This window comes from Ranitomeya imitator, chromosome 2 (assembly GCF_032444005.1).
Source record: "Ranitomeya imitator isolate aRanImi1 chromosome 2, aRanImi1.pri, whole genome shotgun sequence".
Lineage (NCBI taxonomy): Eukaryota > Metazoa > Chordata > Amphibia > Anura > Dendrobatidae > Ranitomeya > Ranitomeya imitator.
The window spans coordinates 505,887,444-505,905,684 of NC_091283.1; the positions used below are offsets into that span (position 1 = coordinate 505,887,444).

Sequence of the window (18,241 nt, forward strand, 5' to 3'; positions counted from 1 at the left end):
TATTATTTTCACGGCTCTGCATTATAAACTTCTATGAAGCACTTGGGGGTTCAAAGTGCTCACCACACATCTAGATAAGTTCCTTTCAGGGTCTAGTTTCCAAAATGGGGTCACTTGTGGGGGGTTTCTACTGTTTAGGCACATCAGGGGCTCTGCAAACGCAACGTGACGCCCGCAGAGCATTCCATCAAAGTCTGCATTTCAAAACGTCACTACTTCAATTCCAAGCCCCGGCATGTGCCCAAACAGTAGTTTACCCCCACATATGGGGTATCACCGTACTCAGGAGAAACTGGACAACAAATATTGGGGTCAAATTTCTCCTGTTACCCTTGGGAAAATTAAAAAATTCTGGGCTAAATAATTATTTTTGAGGAAAGAAAACGTATTTATTATTTTCACGGCTCTGCATTATAAACTTCTATGAAGCACTTGGGGGTTCAAAGTGCTCACCACACATCTAGATAAGTTCCTTTGGGGGTCTAGTTTCCAAAATGGGGTCACTTGTGGGGGGTTTCTACTGTTAAGCCACATCAGGGGCTCTGCAAACGCAACGTGACGCCCACAGAGCATTCCATCAAAGTCTGCATTTCAAAACGTCACTACTTCACTTCCGAGCCCCGGCATGTGCCCAAACAGTGATTTACCCCCACATATGGGGTATCAGCGTACTCAGGAGAAACTGGACAACAACTTTTGGGGTCAAATTTCTCCTGTTACCCTTGGGAAAATAAAAAATTGCAGGCTAAAAGATCATTTTTGAGAAAATAATTTTTTTTTTTTTTTTCATGGCTCTGCGTTATAAACTTCTGTGAAGCACTTGGGGGTTCAAAGTCCTCACCACACATCTAGATTAGTTCCTTTGGGGGTCTAGTTTCTAAAATGGTGTCATTTCTGGGGGATCTCCAATGTTTAGGCACACAGGGGCTCTCCAAACGTGACATGGTGTCCGCTAATGATTGGAGCTAATTTTCCATTTAAAAAGCCAAATGGCGTGCCATCCCTTCCGAGCCCTGCCGTGCGCCCAAACAGTGGTTTACCCCCACATATGGGGTATCAGCGTACTCAGGACAAACTGGACAACAATATTTGGGGTCCAATTTCTCCTATTATCCTTGGCAAAATAGGAAATTCCAGGCTAAAAAATCATTTTTGAGGAAAGAAAAATTATTTTTTATTTTCATGGCTCTGCGTTATAAACTTCTGTGAAGCACCTGGGGGTTTAAAGTGCTCAATATGCATCTAGATAAGTTCCTTGGGGGGTCTAGTTTCCAAAATGGGGTCACTTGTGCGGGAGCTCCAATGTTTAGGCACACAGGGGCTCTCCAAACGCGACATGGTGTCCGCTAACAATTGGAGCTAATTTTCCATTCAAAAAGTCAAATGGCGCGCCTTCTCTTCCGAGCCCTGCCGAGTGCCCAAACAGTGGTTTACCCCCACATATGAGGTATCGGCGTACTCGGGAGAAATTGCCCAACAAATTTTATGATCCATTTTATCCTACTGCCCATGTGAAAATGAAAAAATTGAGGCGAAAAGAATTTTTTTGTGAAAAAAAATTACTTTTTCATTTTTACAGATCAATTTGTGAAGCACCTGAGGGTTTAAAGTGCTCACTAGGCATCTAAATTAGTTCCTTGGGGGGTCTAGTTTCCAAAATGGGGTCACTTGTGGGGGAGCGCCAATGTTTAGGCACACAGGAGCTATCCAAACGCGACATGGTGTCCGCTAACGATGGAAATAATTTTTCATTCAAAAAGTCAAATGGCGCTCCTTCCCTTCCGAGCCTTACCATGTGCCCAAACAGTGGTTTACCTCCACATGTGAGGTATTGGTGTACTCAGGAGAAATTGCCCAACACATTTTAGGATCCATTTTATCCTGTTGCCCATGTGAAAATGAAAAAATTGAGGCTAAAAGAATTTTTTTGTGAAAAAAAAGTACTTTTTCATTTTTACGGATCAATTTGTGAAGCACCTGGGGGTTCAAAGTGCTCACTATGCATCTAGATAAGTTCCTTGGGGCGTCTAGTTTCCAAAATGGGGTCACTTGTGGGGGAGCTCCAATTTTTAGGCACACGGGGGCTCTCCAAACGTGACATGGTGTCCGCTAAAGAGTGGAGCCAATTTTTGATTCAAAAAGTCAAATGGCGCTCCTTCCCTTCCAAGCCCTGCCGTGCGCCAAAACAGTGGTTTACCCCCACATATGAGGTATCAGCGTACTCAGGACAAATTGGACAACAACTTTCGTGGTTCAGTTTCTCCTTTTACCATTGGGAAAATAAAAAAATTGTTGCTAAAAGATAATTTTTGTGACTAAAAAGTTAAATGTTCATTTTTTCCTTCCATGTTGCTTCTGCTGCTGTGAAGCACCTGAAGGGTTAATAAACTTCTTGAATGTGGTTTTGAGTACCTTGAGGGGTGCAGTTTTTAGAATGGTGTCACTTTTGGGTATTTTCAGCCATATAGACCCCTCAAACTGACTTCAAATGTGAGGTGGTCCCTAAAAAAAATGGTTTTGTAAATTTCGTTGTAAAAATGACAAATCGCTGGTCGAATTTTAACCCTTATAACTTCCTAACAAAAAAAAATTTTGTTTCCAAAATTGTGCTGATGTAAAGTAAACATGTGGGAAATGTTATTTATTAACTATTTTGTGTCACATATCTCTCTGGTTTAACAGAATAAAAATTCAAAATGTGAAAATTGCGAAATTTTCAAAATTTTCGCCAAATTTCCGTGTTTATCACAAATAAATGCAGAATTTATTGACCTAAATTTACCACTAACATGAAGCCCAATATGTCACGAAAAAACAATCTCAGAACCGCTAGGATCCGTTGAAGCGTTCCTGAGTTATTACCTCATAAAGGGACACTGGTCAGAATTGCAAAAAACGGCAAGGTCTTTAAGGTCAAAATAGGCTGGGTCTTGAAGGGGTTAATTGGTTATTTTAATATATTTTTTTTCTTTTTATTGTGTGGGGGAGAGGGGTCTTGCATGTCAGATTCTTATTTAGTACAGTGTATTATTCTGTTATCAGCAATCCCCTGTTAAAGGGCAGTCTACTACTAGGACAGCCCTTCTCAATTACGGCCTGTAAAATAAATATTCCGATACCTCCCATGCTGGCGTCATTCCATGTCGACACTTGCGTTCCCGGGGCTGACATGAAGGCGTTATGTCATGTGAGCCCTGCGCCAATTTAGCCTGGCGTCGCTGTCCTCGCCTTTGGACATATAAATAATCAAGAGGAAGTCGGAGAGGAGCCATAGGCCTCACTTCTTCTTGACTATTTAGTCATCTGAAGGCGAGGACAGTGACACCGACGCTGCTTGGGTGCGGGGCTCTCGTCACATAAGCTCACGTGAGCCCGGGGAACATGAAACCGCTGGCACGGCGCCAGCACAGGAGGGGAGTATAGGGCTGTTTATGTTAACGGGGCAAACCATAAGATTGACAAGGTGTTGCCCTAATATTGGACAACCCCTTCAATGAGAATAAATGCTAACTTGGCAGGCATTGAACCCTTGACTTCCAGGACAATTTATCAACACTCCTAGACTACCAATACTCCTTTTTACTGCGGTCTTGAAAGTGGTCTTACTATAGCAATGCCCTGCTGCACTGGCAGAGAACTGTATCTGCACCGATAGTGGCCGGTAAACCACCGAGATGCCACTGTTAATAGAGACAGTAGCATAGTAATGGCCTCTGGGTCTGCCAGCAGGGTCTAACAGGATAAGTGTCAGTGTAACGGCTCGCTCACATGAGCGTATAACTCGGGCAAGTGCTATCCAATGTTTTTATCGGACCAATGTTACACTGTGGGTCTGTGCAGATCGTCAATTTTTTTTTCTCATGGCGATTCTGCATGAGAAAAAAAAATTGTAGCATCATATGAGTGGCTCCACAAATCGGACCATGCACGCCTATTCATGTGTATGGGTGTGTGTAAAACATTGGACTACACTCGGATGTCGTCAGAGTGCAGTCCCTATTCATGCTAACACAGAGAATGGAGAAATCAAGTTCAGTCTTCTCCGCATCTGTGATATGATTCTCTGATCAAGGAGAATTTAATCACACTAACCGACGGAGTTTGATCAGAGTGTCATTTACATAATCGAATCATCACTCGTGTGACCCCAGCCTAACACTGTTTTATTGCACTGCAATACAGGGTATTAGATCAGTGATCAGACCATTGAAAGTTCAAATTCTACAGTGGGACTAAGTAAAACATAAAAAAATCAATAAAAATGTAAAGAACCCCCCTCTATTCCCCTGCAAAAGAAAACAACATGAAAGCATCTTTTTTTTTCTTTTCTTTTTTGATAAAAAAAGAAGGTCCACATTGTTATTGCTGCGTAAAGAATGTAATTTTTCATGGTGAAACACGAGCAAGTGGAGTAAAAAGTAATCAAAAAGTCATATGTATAAGAAAAAAAGGTTTCTCTGAAAATTGTCCCACAAAAAAAACAGCTCTAGTACGGCTCTGTTGGCAAAAAATAGAGCAACAATATGGCGATGCAAAAATCAATTTTTTCAATAATTTTTTTTTTTTTTAAGTGTGCAAAAGTAGCAAATCGTGGAAGGCTATATGCACACGTTGCAGATTTGACTGTGGAATTTTCTGTTCAGATTCTGCATTTCTTGGCAGAAAACGCAGGTCAAAATCTGCGCCCTTTTTTTGCGTTTTTGGGTATGTGCACACGTTGCAGATTTTTGTATGGATTTCTTCCTTTTTTTTTACCCCTGCTGATTACTATTATGGAATGGGTGCAAAAACGCAGCAGATCTGCAAAAAAAGAATTGACATGGTCCTTTTTTAAATCTGCTGCGTTTTTCGTGGGGATTTTTTTTTTGCCGTTAATTTACATTGTATTGTAAATCACTTGTAGATCTGCAGCGTTTCTGCCCGGAAAAAAAGGTTGCAGAGCTGCAGCAAATCTGCAACGTGTGCACATACCCTTAAAGCCCTCTATAAATCTGGTGTCCCTACATTTGTACACAACCCAAAGAACAACACTTGTCAGGTCACTTTTACTGCACAGTGAGCTGCGTTAAAAATAAAAGAATATCAATTTCTGAATTGATTCATACAGCTGTCGACTGGACACTATCCAGTACCTTATTATGATGGACAGCACACCCATCGAACAACTGTTATAGGTGGCTGGTAGATGTTGTCAGATGCAGAGTACGGGTATACCCATAATCAGTAAACGCTGCGGGTTGGATGCTGCGTACTTGTGCAGCGTCTCACCCACAGCATTCAGATGCTACAGCATAGTGGATGGGATTTCAAGAAATCCCATGCCCACTATGCGTCCACAGACACCTGCAGCTTACCCACTTTGATGGACAGGTGGCACATCTCTCCAGACCGCAGCATGTCTTTTTATCTTGCAGGGACGCGACTCTCCACAAGAGAAATTTCCCCAATAGAATGTATTGGATGTGGTGAATATGCACAGTTCAGTGAACACATGCGGGTTCACCTGCGTTCAATAAAGGGCAGCACTTTGGACGCAGCGAACATGTGCTGCATCCAAAGTGCTGCCACTTCTGGATTGTGGGCACATAGTCTACATCTCCATTAACTGTATAGTGGACGCAGCTGACTACTGTACAGCAACCCCTTTTCAAATGAATTTAAGGTTGGATTTCAGAAAGGCAGATTTTAATTGACTCAGAAAGAGGGTAGGAAAGGACAAATGGCTGGATGTTCTAAAGGACAGAAATGTTGAAGAAGGATGGGAGATTTTGCTAAATTAAACTCTCTCACTGCACTGAGTAACTATCTGCAAAAGAGGAAAGAATTGGAAGCATTTAAAGAGACCAGGATGGATGAACACAGAACTTAATCACTTATTAAAAAAGGATTTGGGGGGGGTATGTCAAAAGTAAAGAAAAGTCAAAGATGCCATTATTCTTAGAGAATGAAAAGGGTGAAGTGATGTTGAGAAGGGAAAACTTTTAAATTCCTATTTTGCATCTGTGTTCTCTAAGAAAGCGATTGTAACATCAACTGATCTTCACAGTGCTATCGATGGAACAAAATAATCCACACTATCTATACACAGAGATATAGTGAGGGAACAGCTCATTTAAGTGAATTTAATTTAGATCTAGTCCAGATGAATTACATCTTAGGGTAGTGAAAGAGTTAGCAGAGGAAATTGCAGACCCACTAGCCAGAATCTTTGAAAAAAAAGTCCCAGAAGATTGGAGAAGGGCAAATGTTGTCCCTATCTTCAAAAAAATGTAGTCAGCAAATTACAGGCCAGTGAGCCTTACTTCTATACCAGGAAAGATCCTTCAACAAATTATTAAACAGCATGCATGTAAGTACTTGGATAAGAATACAGTAATTAACCAGAGCCAGCATGGGTTTGTATCAAACAAGTCACGCCAGACTGATCTAATGTCCTCCTGTGATGGAATCACTGACTAGGTGGATCAGGGAAATGCAGTAGATATAGTATATCTCAACTTCAGCAAAGCATTTGATAAAGTATCTCATACTATCCCTATTGAAAAAATAACCTAGTGTGGAATTGACAAGTCTACAGTTAGGTGGATTCATAACTGGTTCAGTGTTCGAACTCAAAGAGTAGTAATAAATGGTTGCACATCCAATTGGAAGAGTGTTTCAAGTGGGGTGTACCACAAGGCTCTGTCCTGGCCCCAGTGCTGTTCAAAATTTTTAGACATAATCTAGATAAGGGAACTGAACTTATCAAATTTGCAGACAATGCAAAGCAAGGTGGTATAGCTAACACTAGAGAAGACAGATAAAGAATTCAGAAGGATCTAGAAAAGCTTGAAAAATGGTCAGTGACTAATAGAAAGGATATGGCCAGGAATCCAAAAGTACCAGACAACACCCATAATACAAAGTAAGAAATAAACTTTTCATGTGCATCCTTTTTTCCCTTTTCTCTGTACACTCATGCCTTCGTCATGTCACTGTACGCATTATTACCGATTTTTCCAATACCATTATACATTCAGGGTAAGAATTGGGAAACCTGGAAACAATACAGTGATGTTCTTTACAACCGCGGACATGACTTGCTGAAGCAGGAGGAATAAAATAGTATTCTAACAACTTCCTTTCCGTCACTTGTAACTCTTCCTTCTCCTTTCTCTGTTATTCATGGTCAGCAGGTTACTCTGCGGCCAAGTGAATGTTGCTGTGTCAGAACTCACGATGACTCTCTCCTTTTGCATCCGGTGGCCAAGTAATTTAGTGCTGGCCAGATGACCTCAGTGTTTTGGATGCCGGGTGCTGTAATTTGGGAATCTTGCCGTTCAAAACTTCCTGTGTTCTGAGATGCTCACGTTTTCCCTGCGTATGTTTTGTATCAGATGAACATAATCAGAGCATTTCTGATAAAACTTGTGTGCAAGTCTATTGGTAGTACTGTGATGTTAGTACATTTTTGTCAGAACGGTCCCCTGGAAATAAGCAGATGATCTGGTGTTTCACAATTCAGACCAGTAGGTTCCAGCAAGTGTTCCAAATCCCTGCAGCGCCTCCGAAGGAGAAATTAAATATTACATGATTCTTAGTGAAATAATAGAGGATGTCCATGTAATTCAAAATACATCAGGTCCTCCAAAGTGAGAGAGACGGTCATTGTAGCCTCTATCCGTTCTGATAACGTGATGTTCCTGGATGGGAACTTCCTCAGATTTTGCTAATATTTTTGTACAGACAGTTCACTTTTGCCACCTATGCGCCTGTCAGTAGTCATTGTGCTCAAGTGCCTGGTAGTTCTTGCAGTTGGAAACTAAGTTTTTGGTTTATATACTACTGATCTAGACTGTTTGACTCCTTGATTGCTCTGGTTGGCTCCTAAATCCTACTGATCTAATTCAGATTCACAACTCGAATGACCGTCTGTGGTCTCTCCTGACTCCCCCAAAAACCAGCATGCTCCTCCATACGTATTTCAATGTTGAGAAAAGTAAAAGGTATAAGCTCTTACCATCTATACACATCTGGAGGATCATCTCCCAGCAGTCCAAAGGATTGGGCATGTAAGCCAACATGTCTGATATTTCTTTTCACGCAAGATCAGATGTTAAAGGGGTATTCCGGGTCATCATCTTCTACTTTGGGAGCTGGGGATCACCTGCCAATATGCACGTTTGGCAGATATAGTGTAACTGATCAAGTACATAATACCTACCAATTTTGCACACCTCCTGGCAGGTATCAGTAGACATGACTTTACCGCCCTCACCTTCCAGTGCTGAAGTAAACTAGGCCAGTATGCATTGTAGGGATTGTACTCACTCGGATGCATAGGAGGAAACAGGAGGCACATTCTCTTCAGCGTTCATGTAGGTTTATTCACTCCATAAACCATTTAAGTCAGCAACACAAGGGTAAACAGTCTTACATCAGACGGAAAAGTCCTCAGTGTCCATATAAGGCTACGTTCACACTAGCGTTGCGCCGCCCTGCGTCGGCGACGCAACGCACGAAAAAACGCGCGCAAAAACGCGCGCGTTTTGCGACGCGTGCGTCGTTTTTTGACCAAAATCGGACGCACAGAAAATGCAACTTGTTGCATTTTCTTGCGTCCGACGCTAGCGTCGGAAACGACGCAAGTGTCGAAAAACGCCACCCTAAAAACGCACGCGTCCCCTATGTTAAACATAGGGGCGCGTCGCCGCTGCGTCACCGGCGCAACAGCGACGCACATTGGCGGAACGCCAATGTGAACGTAGCCTTAGAGCTCCGCTCTCTCTCAGACCTGTAGGCACACAGGCTGTGCTATGTCCAGCACGTAGGCTCTCCAGCCTAAAGATGGTCTCTGTGTGCTGTTCAGGACGTCTGTCCCCACGTGGAACCGTCCAACACACAGGCCACTCTGCAGTGTCCAGCCAGGACACATGGAAGTCTGTCCTCTCTTGCAGACTCCCAAACACACTCTCACTCCATGTGCTACACACACACCTCTTTACATAGGTGTAACCACACCCAGGAACCCATCACATGATTAGACATGTGGTTCTGACATCACCACAGGTCCTGAAACAAACATAGATAGGCACGGTTATGCCCCTTACCCAGGGGTGAGGTATATGGGTAGCCAGACCCTCCCATCTCTCATAGCTACCCGTAACCCGGACCCAAATATACTACACAATTCCTTAGGCTGGGTTCCCATTGCGTTATGGGACCGCGTTAAACGGACAGCGTTGCACGGCGAAATTAACGCCGTGCAACGCGTCCGTTAACGCGCCCATTGAAGGCAATGGGAATGCGCTTCACTAGCGCGTGCCATGTTCGGCACGCGCTAGCGACGCGCCGGTGATTCCTGGCGCGCCGCGGACGCTGCTTGCAGCGTCCGAGGCGCGCCCACGGTCCGTTCCCCGCTCTCGCAGATCGGGGATCTGCGAGAGCGGGGACGTTACCGCGACCCCGACCGCAGCCCCATAGAAAACATTGCGTTAGCGCAATCCGCTAGCGCTAAACGGATTGCACTAACGCAATGTGACCCTAGCCTTATTGCTTTATGTGCATTACAGAAAACACTCCGGGTCACATCACAGCGACAAGCCTTCTCTGTGATGCATACCTCCCGTCGACTATCCAACCTTTAGCCATGCTACAACCTCTTTCAAGGTGAACGAGGGGGTTAAAGGACCAGGTATATTGGTTCCAACACATCTTGTCCTTTGGCTGCTGCCATTCACATAGGAGTTCATCCAGTTTCAATTCTATAACCAGCCTTTTACCTACCGGTATATGGAGGCTGTTACATCTGAGTAAGTAGATTTGCCATAAGCGCTGCCATACTAAAGGCATACAGCTAAATGATAGAAAACCTTTTTTTTTTTCTTCATCCAACAGTAGATCGTCCCATGAACAGCTCTCTTTCTGCCTCACAGATCCATAACATCAGCTCTAAAGAGCCACTAAACAGGGTACTAGGTAAGTTCTGCCATATTAATATGTGGACTCTATGCAAACTGTGAGTGACAATGTTACCTTTTATGTCTGTACAAATATTCGCTTTCACTTGAAGCAAGCAGAGATCTTAAAAATGTTGTGATATTTAAAGCGGTTGTCCCATGATCATTCATCAGGAGGTCACTGCTTGCCGCGGACTAGTGTGCTCCTGAATGATTGACAGTTCAGACCAGTAGCATTGCTGTACCGCGTCCCCCCAATGCTGCTATGGGGCAGCGCTCCAATGATCCAGCCGGCTGCACTGCAGTGCCTACAGATTGTATTAGAAAGAGGTGGTCGGTAACCTAGGCAACAAACCATCAGCAATTCAATTAAAAGATCTCTCTCTTCTTGAGAGTTTAGAGAATTGGGAATTTTTAATACCAAATAAATTGTAAATTTGCGTATTTTTGTAATCACTTTGTAATTTTATACATGTTGCACATCTTTCCACTATGCCATGGTTAGGCTTTATTTACATGAGCTGGATACCTCCTTTACCTAATACAGATCAGTCTGATTGTCAGCACCTTAAGAAACGGAGCTATATAAGTGTTAATCCGTGACCGCAGACACAGTAGAAATAAATTTGTGTTAGTCAGTTATACTCTTTAATTTCTTAGGATTGCTGTGACCCCATCCATATAGATGTTCCACTGTAAACCACAGTCCATGTTGCCATCTCTTGTATGGGGAAATACATTCTCCATAATCCTACTGACATGGGATTTCCTAATTTGCAAGTGAACAATTACTCATGCAGTTTTCAGGCCAAAAACTACTACATAACACAAACCTATCAAACATATAAATTGTAAACTTTTTTTATGAAGAAAAAGAGATATATTTATTTTCCTTCATAAAAAAAACTTTACAATTTATATGCTTGATGGATTTGTGTTACGCAATGTCTGTGTGTATATATGTACCGGTATATACTAGTGCGTTGAAAAAGTATTCATACCCTGTGAACATTTCCACATATTCCTTTTCACGTTACATTTGCAAACTTAAATGTATTTTATTGAGATTTGATGTGATCTACCAACACAAAGTAACAAGTATTAGTGAAGTGTAAAGGAAATTATGCATTTCTCTAGTCACCTTCCACGACAGCCACTTTGGAGGTTGTCTTCCCCGCCCTAATAGGGGACAGGAACACAAGAGGTTAAATACCCCTCCCCTTCCTGCACCGCCAGTGTTTTCCTGTCCCCTATGGGGCATGAAGAGATCTGAAGGGGCTGCCGTGGCCGGCGACGGAGCTCCACTTACCAGAAAAAGCCGGGCGGCATGAGGTCGGGCTCCCTCCTCTAGTATGCTGCTCCCGTCTCCTCTCTTCGGAGGGACTCGGGACCTTCCCGCCCCTCCGGCGCTCCCTTTGGGAGTAATGCGGGGCGGTGACGTGCTTGCCGGGGGCCTCCTGCAGCCCCCCGGTTCTCTCCTCCCATGGCTGCAGCGCTGGAGGTGGCGCGCGTCCCGGGCTGTGGCCGGAGGCCCGATGACTTCCGGGTTAACGCGCGTCACTTCCGGTTCATTCAGGGAGCGTTCCATGGAGCGCACGCCGGCCGGCAATGGCGTCCAGCAGCTGAAGCACGCCATACAGACAGCGTTTCGGGGGCGTTCCAGGACCTACCCCAATCGGGCACACGTGGGGGGAGGAGCACTGCACGCTGGGACCACCGATCCTTATAAAAAGATCCGGGTAGCAAGGTAAGCTGTCTGACTGTTAACAGCTGACTGACATGGACAGTGACAGACCCCCTTGCTCTGCATCTGCAGATGCCAGCGTTCCCCCTCCTACCAAAGTAAGTAGCAGGTGTTGGACCCAGCTATCCCCTATATACATATGTGCTTTCATGGATATATGTATATGTAGATGTATACCTCTAAGTGGCTTAGCAAACCCTCTCTCTCTCTCTCTTAGGGAGAAAAGGTTTCCGACCCTAAAAGGTCAAGCCACAAATGCAAAGTGTGTACAGCCAAACTCCCATCAACATACGGGAAAAAGCTCTGCCAATCCTGTACGGATGAGGTCCTACGCGCTGAACAACCCTCGCTGTTGGATAGCATTAGATCTCTCATTAAAGATGAGGTCCATTCTTCTATGGCTACCTTCTCACAAATGTCGGTGCCTCAGCTACCCCCTCCAAAAAAGAGGAAAAAAGCCCCAGTAGAATCCGACCCGAACTCGGGAGAAATCCAGTCCTCAGGTTCAGAGGATAACTGGGAAAACGAAGGCTCTACTTCTACCCCCACCTGTAAATCAGAAAACAAAAAATATTATTTTAGTTCTGAGGACATGAGTGAACTAATCGGTTTAGTAAGAAGCACCATGGGAGTAGAGGATGAAGAAGTTACACTCACAGTACATGATGAGATGTTTGAGGGTCTGAAACCCAAAGACCAAAAAGGGTTCCCGGTGCATAAGAATTTACGAGATCTAATTCTGCATGAATGGGACCTCCCTGAAAAAGGTCTGACTATACCATCGGAACTAAAAAACCGGTACCCATTGGATGGGGATAACTCCTTATGGGAGACCCCGAAAGTAGATGTTCAGGTGTCTAGGGTAACTAAAAAAACTGCCCTCCCATTTGAGGACTCTTCGCAACTCTAGGATCCGATGGATCGTAAAATAGAGAGTTTATTAAAGAAGTCCTGGGACACCTCCACAAATCTGCTGAAATCTAATATAGCCTCTACTTGCGTAGCCAGATCTCTATTTATCTGGTTACGCAAACTTGAGGATCACTTGACTCAAGGCACCCCAAGGGAGGAGATTTTAGACTCCCTACCATTACTACAGAAAGCTACGGGGTTCCTAGCCGATGCGTCTGCTGAATCAGTTCGAGTAGCCACAAAAGCTGCCGTTCTCTCTAACTCGTCCAGGAGAGCACTCTGGATAAAATCCTGGGGAGGCGATTTTGTCTCCAAGTCCAAATTATGTAGCATACCCTTTCAGGGCCATAATGTATTTGGACCAGTCCTGGACGATATTTTGGATAAGGCGGCAGATAAAAAGAAATCTCTTCCTGAGCAAAAGACCCCTAAAAAACGCTTTTTTTGTCCCTCCCGTGATCAAACCTCACAGAGAGGAAAAGGCAAAACGGGAAGATGGAGTTATCCTAAGGGAGGCAGGGGAAAAAATATCCTGGCCCCTCAGGCCCAGCAAACCCCAGATAAGCAATGACTGTACTCCGGTCGGGGGTCGACTCTCACGATTCTTCACCGAGTGGCAAAACATCTCCACAAATCAGTGGGTCCTTCGTACCATTCAAGAAGGATTAAAAATAGAATTCGTGAGACCACCCCCACAATGCGTAAAGATAACCTCCCTTCAAAACCCAGATCTCCAAAACTGCTTGTTACAAGATCTACAAAAACTAATGCAATCAAATGTGATTTCTCAGGTGCCGAAGTTAGAGGAAGGACATGGTCATTATTCACGCCTTTTTCTAATAACCAAGCCGTCGGGGAAGAACAGAATTATCATAAATTTGAAACCCTTAAACGAATCTGTCCGATACAGGAGATTCAAAATGGAGACAGTCAAATCAGTAATCCCCCTCATCGGTCAGAGTTGGATGATGGCGACTGTGGACCTGAGGGATGCGTATTACCATGTGCCAATCCATCCAGAGCACAGGAAATTCCTCAGGTTCGCAGTCTCCAAGGGTCACCAAATCAAACATTTTCAGTTCAATGTTCTCCCCTTCGGCATCTCTTCGGCCCCACGGGTTTTCACAAAGATTATGGCGGAAGCGATAATCTTCATCCGTCAACAGGGAATATGCATAGTCCCGTATCTAGACGAACTGCTTATCATGGCTCCATCTGCCTCCCGTCTGGAAACAGACGTATCAAAGTCCCTAGAGATATTACAAACCCTGGGTTGGATCCCAAATCTGGAGAAATCGGAGGTCCATCCCTCCACAAGAAGGAAATTTCTGGGGGTGCTACTGGACTCGGATGTAAGAACATCTTTTCTACCCAAAGATCATCAAATCAACCTTGTCCGCAAGGTAACCAAGTTCAGAGGCCAGCGTGCACCGACCCTCAGAGAATCGATGTCTGTACAAGGGTCCCTGACCGCATGTATACAGTCGGTTTCCTGGGCCCAGGCTCACACACGAACTCTCCAGACTTATGTTCTCCTACATTCCAGGAGACGACAGACTCCATTGAATCAGAAGATTCTTCTCCCTGGCCATGTGAAATCAGCGCTAAAATGGTGGCTAGATTACCAAAATCTCCAGAGAGGGGTCAGCTGGGACCACCTTCCCCTAAAAACACTCCGCTCAGATGCCAGCAAAAGAGGCTGGGGTGCGGTGGTAGAGGGTTTCCACTTTCAGGGACAATGGACATCGAACATCAGCAGCAGCTCCTCGAATCTAAGAGAATTAAAAGCTGTAGAGGAGGCCCTAAAGGCATCATCTGCACTGATCAAAAATCATCACGTTCGTATTTACTCGGACAATATGACCACAGTAGCCTATCTACGACACCAAGGGGGGACAAAGTATGCCTCTCTCAAAGAAGTGGCTGCAAGAATATTTTTCTGGGCAGAGAAGAACCTTCTATCGGTCACAGCAGTACATCTGAGGGGATTGGACAACACTCAGGCGGATTTCCTCAGCAGGAAAGACGTTCATCCGGGAGAGTGGTCCCTAGACCAAGCAGTGTTTCAGTCCCTAACCAAAAAATGGGGTACTCCAGAGGTGGATTTATTCGCCAACAGGCAAAATGCGAAGGTAGAAACATTTTTCTCCCTTCATCACAAAGACAAGGCACATGGAATAGATGCCTTTTCACACCAGTGGAAATTCAACCTTGCATATGCCTTTCCTCCCATTCCCATGCTGGCGAAAACTCTGCAAAAGATCAGGACAGACGAAGTGACCACAATCTTGATTGCCCCATTGTGGCCCGGGAGGAGTTGGTACGGCGCTCTATTAGATATGGCCCTGGAAGGTCCCTGCCTTCTACCTCAAAAGACCGATCTACACCAGGGTCCTCTACTACATCCGGATCTAAACAGATTGAACTTGGCGGCATGGCTACTGAAGCCACAATTTTAAAAGCTAAAGGGCTCTCGGATGAAGTAATCCAGACCCTTCAAAAAAGCAGAAAGGCAGTAACCAATGCCATCTACACTAAGGTCTTGAAAAAATTTACGTCCTGGTGCTCCCCAGAAGTTCCAGACCCCTTCAATCCTGATATAGCAAGGATCTTACAATTTTTACAGAAGGGCTTGGATATAGGCCTTACCCCTAGCACACTCAAAGTGCAAGTATCAGCCCTTAGTAGCTTTTTTGACTCTAATTTAGCCAATCATCGCTGGATCAAGCGATTTATGACAGCCGCATCCAGAATTCGTCCTACACTCCGTAATAGGGTACCCTCCTGGGACCTCAATACTGTACTTAACGCACTAACCCAGGATCCATTTGAACCCCTGGATACCATAACCATAAAAAACTTAACTTTAAAAACAGTCTTTCTAGTCGCAATCACTACGGCTAGACGTATTGGTGAATTACAGGCCCTGTCAATACAGGAACCCTATCTAACGGTCACTAACGGTCTAATAGCATTGTAGTAAAACTAGACCGGTCCTTTTTACCTAAAGTGGTCTCGAATTTCCACAGAGATCAGGACATTCTACTACCTTCCTTTTGCCCAAACCCCTCCAACCCTAAAGAACAGACCTTCCACGCCTTGGATGTTCGCAGGGTGGTCCTATTTTACTTACAGCAAACTGAAACCTGGCGAATTGATCAAAATTTATTCATTCAGTTCTCGGGACAAAACAAGGGAAAGAAGGCGGCAAAAAACACCATCGCAAACTGGATCAAACAGTCTATTTGCTTAGCTTATTCATCGCAGGGACTGGATCCACCTGCCTCTCTGAAAGCACACTCTACCCGAGCAATGGCAACATCGTGGGCAGAGAGGGTGAATGCCTCAGCAGAGCAGATATGCAGAGCCGCCACCTGGTCGTCCATCCATACGTTCACCAGACATTACCGGCTAAATTTCAATAGGGATTTAACGTTTGGCAGACGTGTTCTGCAGGCTGTAGTCCCTCCCTAGAGAAATTAGCTGTTGGTACTACTCCGAAGTGGCTCTCGTGGAAGGTGACTAGAGAAAATAGAATTATTCTTACCGTTAATTCGGTTTCTAGGAACCTTCCACGACAGCACTAATTTCCCTCCCTACCTGATATTCTTATTGGATGATTCCTGCACTTTTGTGGTAACTATACATGCTACTGTGTCCAGGAAAACACTGGCGGTGCAGGAAGGGGAGGGGTATTTAACCTCTTGTGTTCCTGTCCCCTATTAGGGCGGGGAAGACAACCTCCGAAGTGGCTGTCGTGGAAGGTTCCTAGAAACCGAATTAACGGTAAGAATAATTCTATTTTTTTTTATATTTTAAAAATTGTGCCATCCATGTATATTTAACCCCTGTAGTCTGGTAGCTCTGAATAAAATCCTGAATGACCAATTGCATCTAGAAGTCAGATAATTAGTAAATTGAGTCCACCTGTGTGTAATGAATTCTTAGTATAAACGACAGCTGACCAGTGAAGGCCTCAGAGATTGGTTTGAGAACTTAGGCTATATTCACACTTTGCGGATTTTGCTGCGGATCCGCAGCGGATTTGACCGCTGCGGATCTGCAGCAGTTTCCCATCAGTTTACAGAACAATGTAAACCTATGGGAAACAAAAAACGCAGTGCACATGCTGCGGAAAAAAACGCGCGGAAACGCTGCGGATTACATTCCGCAGCATGTCACTTCTTTTCTGCGGATTTTCACCTGCTCCAATAGAAAACTGCAGATGAAAATCCGCAGAAGAAACCGCAGTAAAAACCGCGATAAATCCGCAGTAAAAACCGCGACGGGTTTTCACTGCGGATTATGGAATTCTGCTGCGGAAAAATCCGCAGTGGAATCTGCAAAGTGTGAACATAGCCTTAAGGGCTCAAATATCATGAAAACCAAGGAACACACCAGACAAGTCAGGGATAACATTGTGGAGAAGAGTAAAGCAGACTTAAATTATATAAAAAATAACCCGAGCTCTAAACATCTCACAGAGCACGGTTTAGTTCATCATCCAAAAATGGAAGGAATATGTCTCAACCGAAAATCTCTCAAGATCTAGCCGTCCACCTAAACTGTCATCTCAAACTAAGGAGAGCATTAATTAGAGAAGCACAGCCAAGAGGCCCATGGTCACTGTGGAGGAGTGGGGGAGCTGCTGAGATTCACACCTCAGGTGGGAGAATCTGTCATCAGGACAACTATTAGGGCGCAATCAGAATACCGTATAACACAGATGACTATCGCAATGCTTGGATTGGTTGGCAGCTCTCCTGACCTGTGCATGACAGGTTTATGTATTTCTATGCAATTGTCACATTGTGATTAGGAGAGCCAACGAACAGTTCGAGCTTTGCAATGCAATCAATGTCTGTGTTATAACGCCAACTGACTGCGCCCTTGGACGTATATTCTACAAATCTGCTCTTATGAAAGAGTGACTAGCAGAAAGCTATTTTTTATAGCAAGCGATAAGAAGTCGTGTTTGCAAAAAGCCAGGTAGGGGACACAGCTAGCTTGGGGAGGAAGATGCTCTGGTCAGATGAGATCAAAGTATATTTTTTGGGCTAAATGCAAAATACTGTGCAGCAGAAAACTAACATTGCACATAAACTTGAAAACACCATCCCCACCGTCAAATGAGGCGGTAGCAGCATCATGTTGTGGGGAAGCTTTTCTTCTGACACTGGCGTAAGTTCACCTTACAGAAAGACATCAACCATAAACATAGTGCCAGGGCTGTAATTGCGAAGCAAACAATGAGAAAAAAAAAATGTGGACACTGTCACGATGAAGACGAGGATGAGTTGTAGAAAACAGTGAACATTTATTACACGTTTCAGTATCGATCTCATTTCTTCCTCAGTCAATCATTAACATGATGATATTGGAATGGTCTACATCTAAGCATATTCATGTGTGTGAATGGCCCAGTCAAAACCATGTATCATTTCCTTTACTCCTTTACACTTCGCAAATACTTGCTACTCTCTGTTGGTATATCACATAAAATCCCCAAAAAATATATTTAGTGAAAAAATGTGGAAAAGTTCACGGGGTATGAATATTCTTTCAAGGCACTATGTATATGATATATATTAATATACACTGCTCAAAAAATAAAGAGTCTTAAACTGCACAATATAACTCCAAGTCA

The 18,241-nt window shown here is 44.1% G+C and overlaps 1 protein-coding gene across 1 annotated transcript in view; it reads left to right on the plus strand.

The window, feature by feature from the left end:
• Nucleotides 1–18,241, plus strand: part of MED24 (mediator complex subunit 24) — a 115,375-nt gene that overhangs the window by 80,889 nt on the left and 16,245 nt on the right. The window contains exon 24 of the mRNA XM_069751637.1: nt 9,877–9,957. Within this exon, the coding sequence (XP_069607738.1) occupies nt 9,877–9,957 (81 nt within the window). The remainder of the gene's footprint in view (nt 1–9,876; nt 9,958–18,241) is intronic.